Below are 18,121 nucleotides of genomic sequence, written 5' to 3'. Positions count from 1 at the left end.
TCAAATTACAGAGGTATAAGTTTGTTGAGTATTCCTGGGAAATTATATGGGAGGGTATTGATTGAGAGGGTGAAGGCATGTAAAGAGCATCAGACTGGGGAAGAGCAGTGTGGTTTCAGAAGTGGTAGAGGATGTGTGGATCAGGTGTTTGCTTTGAAGAATGTATGTGAGAAATACCTAGAAAAGCAAATGGATTTGTATGTAGCATTTATAGATCTGGAGAAGGCATATGATAGAGTTGATAGAGATGCTCTGTGGAAGGTATTAAGAATATATGGTGTGGGAGGCAAGTTGTTAGAAGCAATGAAAAGTTTTTTTCGAGGATGTAAGGCATGTGTACTTGTAGGAAGAGAGGAAAGTGATTGGTTCTCAGTGAATGTAGGTTTGCGGCAGGGGTGTGTGATATCTCCATGGTTGTTTAATTTGTTTATGGATGGGGTTGTTAGGGAGGTGAATGCAAGAGTTTTGGAAAGAGGGGCAAGTATGAAGTCTGTTGGGGATGAGAGAGCTTGGGAAGTGAGTCAGTTGTTGTTCGCTGATACAGCGCTGGTGCCTGATTCATGTGAGAAACTACAGAAGCTGGTGACTGAGTTTGGTAAAAAGTGTGAAAGAAGAAAGTTGAGAGTAAATGTGAATAAGAGCAAGGTTATTCGGTGCAGTAGGGTTGAGGGTCAAGTCAATTGGGAGGTAAGTTTGAATGGAGAAAAACTGGAGGAAGTGAACTGTTTTAGATATCTGGGAGTGGATTTGGCAGCGGATGGAACCATAGAAGCGGAAGTGAATCATAGGGTGGGGGAGGGGCCGAAAGTTCTGGGAGCCTTGAAGAATGTGTTGAAGTTGAGAACATTATCTCAGAAAGCAAAAATGGGTATGTTTGAAGGAATAGTGGTTCCAACAATGTTGTATGGTTGCGAGGCATGGGCTATGGATAGAGTTGTGCGCAGGAGGGTGGATGTGCTAGAAATGAGATGTTTGAGGACAATATGTGGTGTGAGGTGGTTTGATCGAGTAAGTAATAAAAGGGTAAGAGAGATGTGTGGAATTAAAAAGAGCATGGTTGAGAGAGCAGAACAGGGTGTTTTGAAATCGTTTGGTCACATGGAGAGAATGAGTGAAGAAAGATTGACCAAGAGGATATATGTGTCAGAGGTGGAGGCAACGAGGAGAAGTGGGAGACCAAATTGGAGGTGGAAAGATGGAGTGAAAAAGATTTTGAGTGATCGGGGCCTGAACATGCAGGAGGGTGAAAGGCGTGCAAGGAATAGAGTGAATTGGAATGATGTGGTATACTGGGGTTGACGTGCTGTCAATGGATTGAACCAGGACATGTGAAGCGTCTGGGGTAAACCATGGTAAGTTCTGTGGGGCCTGGATGTGGAAAGGGAGCTGTGGTTACGGTGCATTATTACATGACAGCTAGAGACTGATAGTGAACGAATGTAGCCTTTGTTGTTTTCCTAGCGCTACCTCGCACACATGCAGGGGGAGGGGGTTGCTATTTCATGTGTGGCGGGGTGGCGATGGGAATGAATAAAGGCAGACAGTATGAATTATGTACATGTGTATGTATGTATATGTCCGTTCGTGTATATATATATGTGTACATTGGGATGTATAGGTATGTATATTCGCGTGTGTGGACGTGTATGTATATGCATGTGTATGTGGGCGGGTTGGGCCATTCTTTCGTCTGTTTCCTTGCGCTACCTCGCTAACGCGGGAGACAGCGACAAAGCAAAATAAATAAATATAATAATAATAATCATTTTATTTTTTATTATACTTTGTCGCTGTCTCCCGCGTTTGCGAGGTAGCGCAAGGAAACAGACGAAAGAAATGGCCCAACCCCCCCCCATACACATGTATATACATACGTCCACACACGCAAATATACATACCTACACAGCTTTCCATGGTTTACCCCAGACGCTTCACATGCCCTGCTTCAATCCACTGACAGCATGTCAACCCCGGTATACCACATCGCTCCAATTCACTCTATTCCTTGCCCTCCTTTCACCCTCCTGCATGTTCAGGCCCCGATCACACAAAATCTTTTTTAATAATAATAATAATAATAATAATAATAATAATAATAATAATAGTAATTATGATCATAATAATAATAGTAATAACATTAGTAGTAGTAGTAGTAGGCAGTAGTTGGCAGGCACTCCTTTAACCCAGGTAGCTGTCTTTTCTTTCTGCCTCATCCACACATGGACTAATGGCATTCTGTCCATACAAATACAATCTCTCCTAGTCATACATAACACTTAACAACACTGACCTCATGCATCCATTCTTCGTAACTTCGATTTTCTTTTTAGTAAAATGGTAGGAGCAGTAGATAGAAGCAATGGGTAGGAAGACTTAGGCAAGAAAATTGTGTACAAATATTAGGTAGAAGTAGTAGGTAGGAGCAATAGGTGGAAGAAGTCAGTAGAAACATTAGGTAGGAGCCATTGTAGACACTGTGTTGGAGCTGCCCTGTCAGTGGCCTGTTAAGGCACTAAAGGCTAAGAAGTGGTTCTGGAGTATTCTAGTTATGGAGAATCTATTGCCATGGCCATCCCACTGATGGAGTTTCAGTTGGAACGGGCATCAGTGATATAGCTAGATACACATAATAATAATAACAATAATCTTGTATATTCACATGTACTACAGGACAACCCAAAAGAATCTTCTAATAAGTATTTCAGTTACAAAATACAAGTGTTAATTCTAATTTTATCAGTAAGAGAATAAAGTTTAAAGAACACTAGAAACTATTTCTACCTTACCTAATGTATGGTGCAATCATATCCTCAAATTCTTGGTTTTTCTTCTGCTCTCGTCTTTTCCAAACTGGAACATGTTTTTCCTCTTCAAATCTAAATCTGGATGAAAAAATAAAATGAGAAACAGCACGCATACCAAGTAAGTAAAATATCAGAAATGAAGAAAAAGAATGAACAAAGCTTCATAAGCTTTATTCTTTGTCATTATTCATGCATGTACTGATAAATACATGATCTTTTAATACATTTCTGGGACTATACATAATACAGTAAACCCTCGATCTAATGGACCCCAGTTTAATGGATTTCAGATTTAATGGACCAGGCCAACAATAATACATTGATTAATAATAATTTTAAAGTAAAGAATTCTTAAATGTAGCACTATGGACATTTCACATTGCACTTGTTTTTGTAGTGTGGAGTATATTCGTCTTGTTTCAGTCTCAGTCTGCCTCAAGCTACTGTGTGGTCAGGTTGTGTAGAAATTGTGAATTTATTCATTAGATAATTCTGCAATCCTTACGATTCAAAATGGCATTAAGTAAACGGTAACGAATGGAAAAATGACCCATACATTACATTCTCGAGTTAACGGACTTTCGGCATCAACAGACATACCCTCCCCCAATTAATCCATTAAATCAAGGGTTTACCATACTTTGAAATTCAGGAAACCTGAGACTATTTCTAAAAATATGCACCTGGGCATGAGAAGAAAGATCATGAGGGGCAAGTGTTTTGGGAGCAGCTGAGTGAGTGTGGTAGTAGTTTTGATGCACAAGACGGGGTTATAGTGATGGGTGATTTGAATGCAAAGGTGAGTAATGTGGCAGTTGAGGGAATAATTGGTGTACATGGGGTGTTCAGTGTTGTAAATGGAAATGATGAAGAGCTTGTAGATATATGTGCTGAAAAAGGACTGGTGATTGAGAATACCTGGTTTAAAAAGAGAGATATACATAAGTATATGCATGTAAGTAGGAGAGATGGCCAGAGAGTGTATTGGATTATCTGTTAATTGACAGGCATGCAAAAGAGAGACTTTTGGTTAATGTGCTGAGAGGTGCAACTGGAGGGATGTCTGATCATTATATTATGAAGGTGAAAGTGAAGATTTGTAGAGGTTTTCAGAAAAGAAGAGAGAATGTTGGGGTGAAGAGAGTGGTGAGAGTAAGTGAGCTTGGAAAGGAGACTTGTGTGAGGAAGTACCAGGAGAGAATGAGTACAGAATGGAAAAAGGTGAGAACAAAGAACATAAGGGGAGTGGGGGAGGAATGGGATGTATTTAGGAAAGCAGTGATGGCCTGCACAAAAGATGCTTTTGGCATGAGAAGTGTGGGAGGTGGGCAGATTAGAGAGGGTAGTGAGTGGTGGGATGAAGAAGTAAGGTTGTTATTGAAAGAGAAGAGAGAGGCATTTAGACAATTTTTGCAGGGTATTAATGCAAATGACTGGGAGTTGTATAAAAGAAAGAGGCAGGAGGTCAAGAGAAAAGTGCAAGAGGTGAAAAAGAGGGCAAATGAGAGTTGGGGTGAGAGAGTATCATTAAATTTTAGGGAGGATAAAAAGATGCTTTGGAAGGAGGTAAATAAAGTGTGTAAGACAAGGGAATCAATGGGAACTAAAGTGAAGGGGGTGAATGGGGAGGTGATAACAAGTAGTGGTGATGTGAGGAGATGGAGTGAGTATTTTGAAGGTTTGTTGAAAGTGTTTGATGATAGTGGCAGATTTAGGGTGTTTTGGTCGAGGTGGTGTGCAAAGTGAGAGGGTTAGGAAGAATGATTTGGTAAACAGAGAAGAGGTAGTAAAAGCTTTGCGGAAGATGAAAGCTAGCAAGGCAGCGGGTTTGGATGGTATTGCAGTGGAATTTATTAAAAAAGGGGGGTGACTGTACTGTTGACTGGTTGGTAAGGTTATTTAATGTATGTATGACTCATGGTGAGGTGCCTGAGGATTGGCGGAATGCCTGCATAGTGCCATTGTACAAAGGCAAAGGGGATAAGAGTGAGTGCTCAAATTACAGAGGTATAAGTTTGTTGAGTATTCCTGGTAAATCATATGGGAGGATATTGATTGAGACGGTGAAGGCATGTACAGAGCATCAGATTGGGGAAGAGCAGTGTGGTTTCAGAAGTGGTAGAGGATGTGTGGATCAGGTGTTTGCTTTGAAGAACGTTTGTGAGAAATACTCAGAAAAGCAAATGGATTTGTATGTAGCATTTATGGATCTGGAGAAGGCATATGACAGTGTTGATAGAGATAACCTGTGGAAAGTATTAAGAATATATGGTGTGGGAAGCAAGTGGTTAGAAGCAGTGATTATCAAGGATGTAAGGCATGTGTACGTGTAGGAAGAGAGGAAAGTGATTGGTTCTCAGTGAATGTAGGTTTGCGGCAGGGGTGTGTGATGTCTCCATGGTTGTTTAATTTGTTTATGGATGGGGTTGTTAGGGAGGTGAATGCAAGAGTTTTGAAAAGAGGGGAAAGTATGCAGTCTGTTGTGGATGAGAGAGCTTGGGAAGTGAGTCAGTTGTTGTTCACTGATATACAGCACTGGTGGCTGATTCATGTGAGAAACTGCAGAAGCTGGTGACTGAGTTTGGCAAAGTGTGTGAAAGAAGAAAATTGAGAGTAAATGTGAATAAGAGCAAGGTTATTAGGTACAGTAGGGTTGAGGGACATGTCAGTTGGGAGGTAAGTTTGAATGGAGAAAAACTGGAGGAAGTGAAGTGCTTTAGATATCCTGGAGTGGATTTGGCAGCGGATGGAACCATGGATGCGGAAGTGAATCATAGGGTGGGGGAGGGGGCGAAAGTTCTGGGTGCGTTGAAAAATGTGTGGAAGTTGAGAACATTATCTCGGAAAGCAAAAATGGGTATGTTTGAAGGAATAGTGGTTCCAACAATGTTATATGGTTGCGAGGTGTGAGCTATAGATAGAGTTGAGTGGAGGAGGGTGGATGTGCTGGAAATGAGATGCTTGAGGACAATATGTGGTGTGAGGTGGTTTCATAGAGTAAGTAATAATAGGGTAAGAGAGATGTGTGGTAATAAAAAGTGTGTGGTTGAGAGAGCAGAAGAGGGTGTTTTGAAGTGGTTTGGTCAGATGGAGAGAATGAGTGAGGAAAGATTGACCAAGAGGATATATGTGTCAGAGGTGGAGGAAACGAGGAGAAGTGGGAGACCAAATTGGAAGTGGAAAGACGGAGGGAAAAAGATTCTGAGTGATCGGGGCCTGAACATGAAGGAGGGTGAAAGGCGTGCAAGGAATAGAGCAAATTGGAACGATGTGGTATACCGGGGTCAAGCTGTCAATGGATTGAACCAGGGCATGTGAAGCGTCTGGGGTAAACCATGGAAAGTTCTGTGGGGCCTAGATGTGGAAAGGAAGCTGTGGTTTCGGTGTATTATTACATGACTGCTAGAGACTGAGTGTGAAGGAATGTGGCCCTGTTGTCTTTTCCTAGTGCTACCTCGCACACATGAGGGGGAGGGGTTTTTTATTTCATGTGTGGTGGGGTGGCGATGGGAATGAATAAAGGCAGACAGTATGAATTATGTACATGTGTATGTATGTATATGTCTGTGTGTGTATATATATGTATACGTTGAGATGTATAGGTATGTATATGTGCGTATGTGGATGTGTATGTATATACATGTGGATGTGGGTGGGTTGGGCCATTCTTTTGTCTGTTTCCTTGCGCTACCTCACTAACGCGGGAGACATCGACAAAGTATAATGATAATAATAATAATAATAATAATAATAATAATAATAATAATAATGATAATAATAATAATAATAATAATAGTAAATTTTTTTTCCATACTATTCGCCATTTCCCACGATAGCGAGGTAGCGTTAAGAACAGAGGACTGGGCCTTTGAGGGAATACCCTCACCTGGCCCCCTTCTCTGTTCCTTCTTTTGGAAAATTAAAAAAAAAAAAGAGAGGGGAGGATTTCCAGCCCCCTGCTCCCTTCCCTTTTAGTCGCCTTCTATGACACGCAGGGAATACGTGGGAAGAATTCTTTCTCCCCTATCCCCAGGGATAATCCTCCCCTCTCGTTTTTTTTTCCCTAAAAGAAAATAATAATAATAATAATAATAATAATAATAATAATAATAATAATAATAATTATTTATTCATCTTGCTTTGTCACTGTCTCCCGCGTTTGCGAGGTAGCGCAAGGAAACAGACAAGGGAAATGGCCAAACCCACCCCCATATACATGTATATACACACACGTCCACACACACAAATATACATACCTATACATCTCAATGTACACATATATATACACACACAGACACATACATATATACCCATGCACACAGTTCACACTGTCTGCCTTTATTCATTCCCATCGCCACCTCGCCACACATGGAAATACCATCCCCCTCCCCCCTCATGTATGCGGGGTAGTGCTAGGAAAGGACAACAAAGGCCTCATTCGTTCACACTCAGTCTCTAGCTGTCATGTAATAATGCACCGAAACCACAGCTCCCTTTCCACATCCAGGCCCCACACAGCTTTCCATGGTTTACCCCAGACGCTTCAAATGCCCTGATTCAATCCACTGACAGCACATCAACCCCGGTATACCACATCGATCTAATTCACTCTATTCCTTGCCTGCCTTTCACCCTCCTGCATGTTCAGGCCCCGATCACACAAAATCTTTTTCACTCCATCTTTCCACCTCCAATTTGGTCTCCCACTTCTCCTCGTTCCCTCCACCTCTGACACACATATCCTCTTGGTCAATCTTTCCTCACTCATTCTCTCTATGTGCCCAAACCATTTCAAAACACCCTCTTCTGCTCTCTCAACAACGCTCTTTTTATTTCTACACATCTCTCTTACCCTTACATTACTTACTCGATCAAACCACCTCACACCACACATTGTCCTCAAACATCTCATTTCCAGCACATCCACCCTCCTGCGCACAACTCTATCCATAGCCCACGCCTCGCAATCATACAACATTGTTGGAACCACTATTCCTTCAAACAAACCCATTTTTGCTTTCAGAGATAATGTTCTCGACTTCCACACAAGGCTCCTTCAAGGCTCCCAGGATTTTCGCCCCTTCCCCCACCCTATGATTCACTTCTGCTTCCATGGTTCCATCCGCTGCCAGATCCACTCCCAGATATCTAAAACACTTTACTTCCTCCAGTTTTTCTCCATTCAAACTTACCTCCCAATTGACTTGACCCTCAACCCTACTGTACCTAATAACCTTGCTCTTATTCACATTTACTCTCAACTTTCTTCTTTCACACACTTTACCAAACTCAGTCACCAGCTTCTGCAGTTTCTCACACGAATCAGCCACAAGCGCTGTATCATCAGCGAACAACAACTGACTCACTTCCCAAGCTCTCTCATCCACAACAGACTTCATTCTTGCCCCTCTTTCCAAAACTCTTGCATTCACCTCCCTAACAACCCCATCCATAAACAAATTAAACAACCATATAGACATCACACACCCCTGCCGCAAACCTACATTCACTGAGAACCAATCACTTTCCTCTCTTCCTACATGTACACATGCCTTACATCCTCGATAAAAACTTTTCACTGCTTCTAACAACTTGCCACCCACACCATATATTCTTAATACCTTCCACAGAGCATCTCTATCAACTCTATCATATGCCTTCTCCAGATCCATAAATGCTTCATACAAATCCATTTGCTTTTCTAAGTATTTCTCACATACATTCTTCAAAGCAAACACCTGATCCACACATCCTCTACCACTTCTGAAACCACACTGCTCTTCCACAATCTGATGCTCTGTACATGCCTTCACCCTCTCAATCAATACCCTCCCATATAATTTACCAGGAATACTCAACAAACTTATACCTCTGTAATTTGAGCACTCACTCTTATCCCCTTTGCCTTTGTACAATGGCACTATGCACGCATTCCGCCAATCCTCAGGCACCTCACCATGAGTCATACATACATTAAATAACCTTACCAACCAGTCAACAATACAGTCACCCCCTTTTTTAATAAATTCCACTGCAATACCATCCAAACCTGCTGCCTTGCCGGCTTTCATCTTCCGCAAAGCTTTTACTACCTCTTCTCTGTTTACCAAATCATTTTCCCCAACCCTCTCACTTTGCACACCACCTCGACCAAGACACCCTATATCTGCCACTCTATAATAATAATAATAATAATAATAATAATAATAATAATAATAATAATAATAATAATTATAATAATAATAATAATAATAATTTCCTTTCATTTTATCCCTGGGGATAGGGGATAAAGAATACTTCCCACGTATTCCCTGCATGTCGTAAAAGGCGACTAAAAGGGAAGGGAGCAGGGGGCTGGAAATCCTCCCCTCTCGGGTTTTTTTTTTTTTCTTTTTCCCCCAAAAGAAGGAACAGAGAAGGGGGCCAGGTGAGGATATTCCCTCAAAGGCCTAGTCCTCTGTTCTTAACGCTACCTCGCTATCGCGGGAAATGGCGAATAGTATGAAAGAAAGACGAAAATTTCCTTTCATACTATTCACCATTTCCCGCATCAGCGAGGTTGTGTTAAGAACAAATGACTGGGCCTTCGAGGGAATATCTTCACCTGGCCCCCTTCTCTGCTCCTTCTTTTGGAAAATTAAAAAAAAAAGAGAGGGGGAGGATTTCCAGCCTCCCGCTCCCTCCCCTTTTAGTCGCCTTCTACGACACACAGGAAATACGTGGGAAGTATTCTTTCTCCCCTATCCCCAGGGATTAGATTAGATATATATATATTTTTCATTTATCTATTTTCTTTATCTATTTTATTATTAATGTGAGAAACTGCAGAAGCTGGTGACTGAGTTTGGAAAAGTGTGTGGAAGAAGAAAGTTAAGAGTAAATGTGAATAAGAGCAAGGTTATTAGGTACAGTAAGGTTGAGAGTCAAGTCAATTGGGAGGTGAGTTTGAATGGAGAAAAACTGGAGGAAGTGAAGTGTTTTAGATATCTGGGAGTGGATCTGGTAGCGGATGGAACCATGGAAGCGGAAGTGGATCACAGGGTGGGGGAGGGGGCGAAAATCCTGGGGGCCTTGAAGAATGTGTGGAAGTCGAGAACATTATCTCGGAAAGCAAAAATGGGTATGTTTGAAGGAATAGTGGTTCCAACAATGTTGTATGGTTGCGAGGCGTGGGCTATGGATAGAGTTGTGCGCAGGAGGATGGATGTGCTGGAAATGAGATGTTTGAGGACAATGTGTGGTGTGAGGTGGTTTGATCGAGTGAGTAACGTAAGGGTAAGAGAGATGTGTCGAAATAAAAAGAGCGTGGTTGAGAGAGCAGAAGAGGGTGTTTTGAAGTGGTTTGGGCACATGGAGAGGATGAGTGAGGAAAGATTGACCAAGAGGATATATGTGTCGGAGGTGGAGGGAACAAGGAGAAGAGGGAGACCAAATTGGAGGTGGAAAGATGGAGTGAAAAAGATTTTGTGTGATCGGGGCCTGAACATGCAGGAGGGTGAAAGGAGGGCAAGGAATAGAGTGAATTGGAGCGATGTGGTGTACCGGGGTTGACGTGCTGTCGGTGGATTGAAGCAGGGCATGTGAAGCGTCTGGGGTAAACTATGGAAAGCTGTGTAGGTATGTATATTTGTGTGTGTGGGCGTATGTATATACATGTGTATGGGGGGGGGGTTGGGCCATTTCTTTCGTCTGTTTCCTTGCGCTACCTCGCAAACGCGGGAGACAGCGACAAAGTATAATAAAAAAAAAAATAAATAATAATAATATCTGGGAGTGGATCTGGCAGCGGATGGAACCATGGAAGTGGAAGTGAATCATAGGGTGGGGGAGGGGGCAAAAATTCTGGGAGCCTTGAAGAATGTTTGGAAGTCGAGAACATTATGTCCGAAAGCAAAAATGCAAAAATGCAAAAATGGGTATGTTTGAAAGAATAGTGGTTCCAACAATGTTGTATGGTTGCGAGGTAGTGGGCTATGGATAGAGTTGTGCGCAAGAGGGTGGATGTGCTGGAAATGAGATGTTTGAGGACAATATGTGGTGTGGGTGGTTTGATCGAGTAAGTAATGTAAAGGTAAGAGAGATGTGTGGAAATAAAAAGAGTGTGGTTGAGAGAGCAGAAGAGGGTGTTTTGAAATGGTTTGGTCACATGGAGAGAATGAGTGAGGAAAGATTGACCAAGAGGATAGGTGTGTCAGGGGTGGGGGGAATGAGGAGAAGTGGGAGACCAAATTGGAGGTGGAAAGATGTAGTGAAAAAGATTTTGAGTGATCGGGGCCTGAACATGCAGGGGGGTGAAAGGCGTGCAAGGAATAGAGTGAATTGGAACGATGTGGTATAACGGGTGTCAACGTGCTGTCAATGGATTGAACCAGGGCATGTGAAGCGTCTGGGGTAAACGTGAAGCGTCTGGGGTAAACCATGGAAAGTTCTGTGGGGCCTGGATGTGGAAAGGTAGCTGTGGTTTCGGTGCCTTGTTACATGACAGCTAGAGACTGAGTGTGAACGAATAGGGCCTTTGTTGTCTTTTCCTAGCACTACCTCACACACATGAGGGGGGAGGGGGTTGTTATTCCATGTGTGGCGAGGTGGCGATGGGAATGAGTAAAGGCAGACAGTATGAATTACGTACATGCGTATATATGTATATCTCTGTGTGTGTGTATATATATGTATACGTTGTATAGGTATGTATATTTGCGTGTGTGGACGTGTATGTATATACATGTGTATGTGGGTGGGTTGGGCCATTCTCTCATCTGTTTCCTTGTGCTACCTTGCTAACGCGGGAGACAGCAACAAAGCAAAATAAATAAAATAATAATAATAATAACACTGAAATGTATAAGTATGTATATGTGCGTGTGTGGGCGTTTATGTATATACATGTGTAAGTGGGTGAGTAGGGCCATTCTTTCGTCTGTTTCCTTGCGCTACATCGCTAACACAGGAGACAGTGACTAAGTATAATAAAGAAAATAAAAATAATAATAATAATAATAATAATAATAATAATAATAATAATAATAATAATATTTTTTTTTTTTCTTATACCTCGTCGCTGTCTCCCGCGGTTGCGAGGTAGCGCAAGGAAACAGATGAAAGAAATGGCCCAACCCCCCCCCATACACATGTACATACACACGTCCACACACGCAAATATACATACCTACACAGCTTTCCATGGTTCACCCCGGACGCTTCACATGCCTTGATTCAATCCACTGACAGCACGTCAACCCCTGTATACCACATCGCTCCAATTCACTCTATTCCTTGCCCTCCTTTCACCCTCCTGCATGTTCAGGCCCCGATCACACAAAATCCTTTTCACTCCATCTTTCCACCTCCAATTTGGTCTCCCTCTTCTCCTCGTTCCCTCCACCTCCGACACATATATCCTCTTGTTCAATCTTTCCTCACTCATTCTCTCCATGTGCCCAAACCATTTCAAAACACCCTCTTCTGCTCTCTCAACCACGCTCTTTTTATTTCCACACATCTCTCTTACCCTTACGTTACTTACTCGATCAAACCACCTCACACCACACATTGTCCTCAAACATCTCATTTCCAGCACATCCATCCTCCTGCGCACAACTCTATCCATAGCCCACGCCTCGCAACCATACAACATTGTTGGAACCACTATTCCTTCAAACATACCCATTTTTGCTTTCCGAGATAATGTTCTCGACTTCCACACATTTTTCAAGGCTCCCAGGATTTTCGCCCCCTCCCCCACCCTATGATCCACTTCCGCTTCCATGGTTCCATCCGCTGACAGATCCACTCCCAGATATCTAAAACACTTCACTTCCTCCAGTTTTTCTCCATTCAAACTCACCTCCCAATTGACTTGACCCTTAACCCTACTGTACCTAATAACCTTGCTCTTATTCACATTTACTCTTAACTTTCTTCTTCCACACACTTTACCAAACTCCGTCACCAGCTTCTGCAGTTTCTCACATGAATCCGCCACCAGCGCTGTATCATCAGCGAACAACAACTGACTCACTTCCCAAGCTCTCTCATCCCCAACAGACTTCATACTTGCCCCTCTTTCCAAGACTCTTGCATTTACCTCCCTAACAACCCCATCCATAAACAAATTAAACAACCATGGAGACATCACACACCCCTGCCGCAAACCTACATTCACTGAGAACCAATCACTTTCCTCTCTTCCTACACGTACACATGCCTTACATCCTCGATAAAAACTTTTCACTGCTTCTAACAACTTGCCTCCCACACCATATATTCTTAATACCTTCCACAGAGCATCTCTATCAACTCTATCATATGCCTTCTCCAGATCCATAAATGCTACATACAAATCCATTTGCTTTTCTAAGTATTTCTCACATACATTCTTCAAAGCAAACACCTGATCCACACATCCTCTACCACTTCTGAAACCACACTGCTCTTCCCCAATCTGATGCTCTGTACCTATCCCTGGTGATAGGGAAGAAAGAATACTTCCCACGTATTCCCTGCATGTATTTCAAAGGGGTGGGAGTGGGGGGCTGGAAATCCTCTCCTCCAGTTTTTACTTTCCAAAAGAAGGAGCAGAGAAGGGGGCCAAGAGAGTATTTTCCCTGAAAGGCTTGGTTCTCTGTTCTTGATGCTATCTCGCTAGAGTGGGAAATGGCAAATATGTATGAAATAAATATTGTGTGTGTGTGTGTGTGTGTGTGTGTCTGCATGTGAGTGGATGTGTCTGTCTGTTTCCTAGTGCTACCTCTCTGATGTGAGAAGCAGCATTCAAAAAATAAAAATAAGTGAGCATCTTGGATTGTAATTTAAAACTTTACGAACCCATTTCCAGAGCTATGCATTTGAGTGATTTTGTCTATTAACCTGATTTGCTTGGCCACTTTACCTGGTAATTTCTAAAACATCTTCAAGGTAGTGCTCTTCAACAGGAAAAGTAAAGCCTGGGATATGCAGCATTGGGCACCCTCCATAGTATTCTGAGAACTGTTCAGCTCTCAATGTTGCACTCATCAACACAATCTTCAGATCTGGGCGCTGTAAGGGAGAAGACACACAAGTTTTGATGAACTTCTTTTCTAATCTTTAAACCATATTTTCATCTATCTATTTCTTTTTTTACCAAACAATCAATCCAATTTTTTCATACTTGTTTGCTATTTCCAGTGCAGTGGGGTTGTGCCAGGAACACATGAAGACTGTTCTCGTTTGCTCACATCTACTCTCTACCTGTCATGTATAATGCAATACAGCCATAGCCCACAGACCTTTCTGTGATTTCCCCATACTGCTTCATTTTCCTTAATTCAGCCCCAGTATACCACATAGCTTCAACTTCATCTCATGCATGCCTTAATCCCACATGCAGGTTCAAACCCACCCTCTCAAAACATCTTTTGTTCTATCCTTCCATCTCCAATAGGATATGCCCCTTCTCCCTGTCCCCTCCACTTCTGACATGTACACCCTCTAAGTCAGTCTCTCATCACTCATAATCTCCACATGTCCAAACCATTTCAGCACACCCTCTTCAGCTCTCTCAACAATATTCTTTTTACTAACACATATCTCTCTTATCCTGGGGATAGGGGAGAAAGAATACTTCCCACGTATTCCCTGCATGTCGTAGAAGGCGACTAAAAGGGGAGGGAGCAGGTGGCTGGAAATCCTCCCCTCTCGCTTTTTTTTTTTTTTTTTTTTAATTTTCCAAAAGAGGGAACAGAGAAGGGGGCCAGGTGAGGATATTCCCTCAAAGGCCCAGTCCTCTGTTCTCAACGCTACCTCGCTAATGTGGGAAATGGCGAATAGTATGAAAAAAGAATCTCTCTTACCCTATCATTTTTTACGTGATCAACCCTCCTCATATCACTTAAAGTCCTTCAGCATTTCATTCCCAACATATCTATTCTCTTATATACTTTTTTATCTATGTCCTGTGCCTTGCATATGGATATAAAACAACACTGGAACTATCATACCACCAAATATACCCATCTTTGCTCTCACACATTCTACAATACACTCAGGACCATAGAACCCTAACCCAGCCCATGGCTAATTTCAGTTTCCATGGTTCCATCCAGTGTCATATCCACTACCATGTATCTGAAACACTCTACTTCTACAGATTCTCTCCATTCAAACTTGTATTCCAACTAACTTGCCTCTCTCCCCTCCTAAACTTCATATCCTAACTTTTATCTACATTAAACATCAACTTTCCTTTTACACACTCTCCCAAATCTAGAAATGAGCTTCTACATTTTCTCATTCACGTCTGCCAACAAAAACATGTCATCAGCAAAGAGCAATTGACTCACTTTCCAGGCTCTCCCACCCCTAACAGACTGCGAACCTTTCTCTATTTCCAAGACCCTTGCCATTTACCTTCCTCGTCATCCCATCCATTAACAGATTAAACAACCATGGTGTCATTAAAAATCTCTGCCACAGGCCCACCTTCAGCTGGAACCATCCACCCTTCTCTCTTCCTACCCACATACACATACCTTACTTTCATGGTAGCATCTTAAATAGTAAGCAAAGCTAAGGGAGTGGGTGAGGAATGGGAGGTATCTAGGGAAGGAGCACTGATATGTGCAAGAGATGTGTATGGCAAGTGTAAGGTAGGAGGAGGGTAGGTTAGAAAAGGTAGTGAGTGGTAGGATGATGAAGTAAACAGCAGTGAAAGACAAAAGAGAGACATATGGCCAGAACTTACAGGAAAGGAATACAAATGATTGGGAGATGTATAAGAGAAAGTGAAAGGAGGGCAAGAGGAATGTGCAGGGGCTGAAAAAGATGCCAAATGAGAGTTGGCTTGAGCAAGAATCAGTAAACTTCAGGGAGACTATGGTTTTGGAAAGAGGTTAATGGTGTTTGAAAAACGAGAGAGCAAATGGGAACATTACTGAAAGGAGCAAACTCGTATGCTGATGACTCAACACTGCATTCATCCACACCCTTGAATTCTGTTCCTTCTTCTCTCACTCAATCTACATCTCGTCTTGCCACAGCTTCCTCAATAAACTCAGACTAGGTCAGGATATCTCAGTGGGGTATGAAATCCAGCTAAGTTTAATGCCTCCAAGACCCAGTTTCTACCCACCTCTCCTCACAACTCTCATCTTTCCTTTGGCAGTTCTGTGATTCCACCTCTTGACGCAATGAACATACTTGGTATTACTTTAACATCCACTCTTTCTTGGAAACTCCACATCATTGGAACAACAAAGTCTACCAATAGGAAACTGGGTGTCCTGCTTAGACGTTGAGACTTCTTTTCTTCTAAGCAGTTGCTCCATTTTTACAAAGGACTGATTTGTCCTAGTGTGGAATACTGTTCTCACATCTGGGGTGGTTCTAGCTCTGCATACCTACTTGATATTCAGGTCGAAAGTAGTCTGACCTATAAACTATCCCAAGCTAACTTCCAAACTTGACCCTCTTGCCCTACTCTGCAATGTTGTTTCACTTTCCTTCATCTACACATAATACCTTGGTTTTTGCTCCTGAGAGCTGGCTGCTTGTATGCCCTAACCACTAGTTAGACCATGCAATACTCGGCCAGCTGCTGCATCACATGATTACAGTATGGCTATTGGCAATTCAAGGGTGGACCATTTTGACAGCTATTTCTTTCCCTACACTTCAAAGCTCATGAACTCTCTACGTTCTCATGTCTTTCTTAATGACTATGACCTGGCACATATTAAAAGACAAGTTTCTCATTTCCTCCAAAATTCGTAATTACATTCCCTTGTCTTTTCTTTTTCCCTTTCATAATTATCTCTGCATTTCAATTAAGGCCCCTTGAAGTCGACTTTTGTCCATGACAGGAGCTTTCAACACACACACAAAAAAAAGGTAGAGATGAAGTGAGTATTTTGAATGACTGATGAATGTGTTTAATGATAGGGTAGGAGATGTAGATTGTTTGTGTTGGGGTGGATAGTGGTTTGGTGAAAAGAGAAGAGGTGGTGAAGGCCTTGCAAAAGATTAAATGTGTCAAGGCTGCTGGAGTGGATGGTATTGAAGTTGAATTTCTAAAGAAAGGTGGTGACTGTGTTGTGGATTGGTTAGTCAGAGTTTTCACTGTATGTACAGATCATGGTGAGATGCCAGAGGATCGGCAGAATGCATGACTAGTGCTACTATACAAAAGGAAAGGGAAAAAAAGGCGAGTGTTGAAACTACAGAGTGTACCTGGTAAGTTGCATTTGAAAATCATGATTGGAAGGGTGAAGGCATATACAAAGCATCAGACTGGGGAACAATGGTATGGTTTTAGAAGTGGCAGAGTATCTGTGGATCAGGTGTTTGCTTTAAAGAATGTGTGGGAAATTATTTGAGAGAGGGAGAAGCATTTGTATGACATTCATGGATCTGGAGAAAACATGTACACCTTACTCTCATGATATAATTCTTCACTGCTTTTAGTTACTTTCCTCCTACACCACTCAAAACACCTTAAACAGAGCATCTCTTTCAAACCTCACACACTTTAAGTTCCTTAAATGCCACAATCCTCTTTCTCTAAGGTATTTCTCACACATTCTCTACAGAAAACACCTAATCCACACATCCTCTACCATTTATGAAACTACACAGTTCCTCCCCAGTCTAATGCTCCTGTGCATGCCATCACCCTCTCAATCACCACTCTCCCAAGTAACTTACCAGGTATACTCAAAAACATTTACCTCTGTAATTCAAACATTCACTTTCATCCCACTTGCCTTAATGCAATGCCACTAAGCTGGCATTCTGCCTATTCTCAAGCATCTCAACTTAAGCCTCAAATACACTGTACTGGATATCATAACTAATAAATCAACCACACAGTCATTTCCTTTCTTGAGAAATTCATCTTCAGTCCCACCCACTCCAACTGCCCTGAGAGTTCCTCTCATGCAAGGCATTCACCACCTCTTCTCTTTTTATCAAGCTCCTTTTTATCAAGTCAATTTTCTCACTTTGCAAACCTCCACATCTTGATCTATCTATTATCATTATATTATCATTATTTTTCTTTATCATACTTAGTCGCTGTCTCCCACGTTAGCGAGGTAGCACAAGGAAAACAGATGAAAGAATGACTCATCCCACCCACATGTACATGCATATACATGAACACCCACACATGCACATATAAATACCTATATATTTCAACATATACATTTTTTTTTTTTTTTTTTTTTTTATACTTTGTCGCTGTCTCCCGCGTTTGCGAGGTAGCGCAAGGAAACAGACGAAAGAAATGGCCCAACCCCCCCCATACACATGTACATACACACGTCCACACACGCAAATATACA

At 42.0% G+C, this 18,121-nt stretch overlaps 1 protein-coding gene across 5 annotated transcripts in view; it reads right to left on the bottom strand.

Annotated features, from left to right (window-relative positions):
- The window catches only part of LOC139761047 (ATP-dependent DNA/RNA helicase DHX36-like), a 189,584-nt gene that overhangs the window by 96,928 nt on the left and 74,535 nt on the right, over positions 1–18,121 (bottom strand). For all 5 annotated transcript variants that reach the window (XM_071684847.1, XM_071684856.1, XM_071684818.1 and 2 more), the window contains 2 exons: positions 13,693–13,841; positions 2,787–2,882 (listed from right to left, as the gene is read on the bottom strand). In XM_071684847.1, coding sequence (XP_071540948.1) covers positions 2,787–2,882; positions 13,693–13,841 — 245 coding nt within the window. The remainder of the gene's footprint in view (positions 1–2,786; positions 2,883–13,692; positions 13,842–18,121) is intronic.

Source organism: Panulirus ornatus, chromosome 3 (assembly GCF_036320965.1).
Source record: "Panulirus ornatus isolate Po-2019 chromosome 3, ASM3632096v1, whole genome shotgun sequence".
In the NCBI taxonomy this organism is placed as follows: domain Eukaryota; kingdom Metazoa; phylum Arthropoda; class Malacostraca; order Decapoda; family Palinuridae; genus Panulirus; species Panulirus ornatus.
The sequence above is the reverse complement of the archived record's forward strand: the minus strand, read 5'-3'. Positions and strand labels throughout refer to the sequence as shown.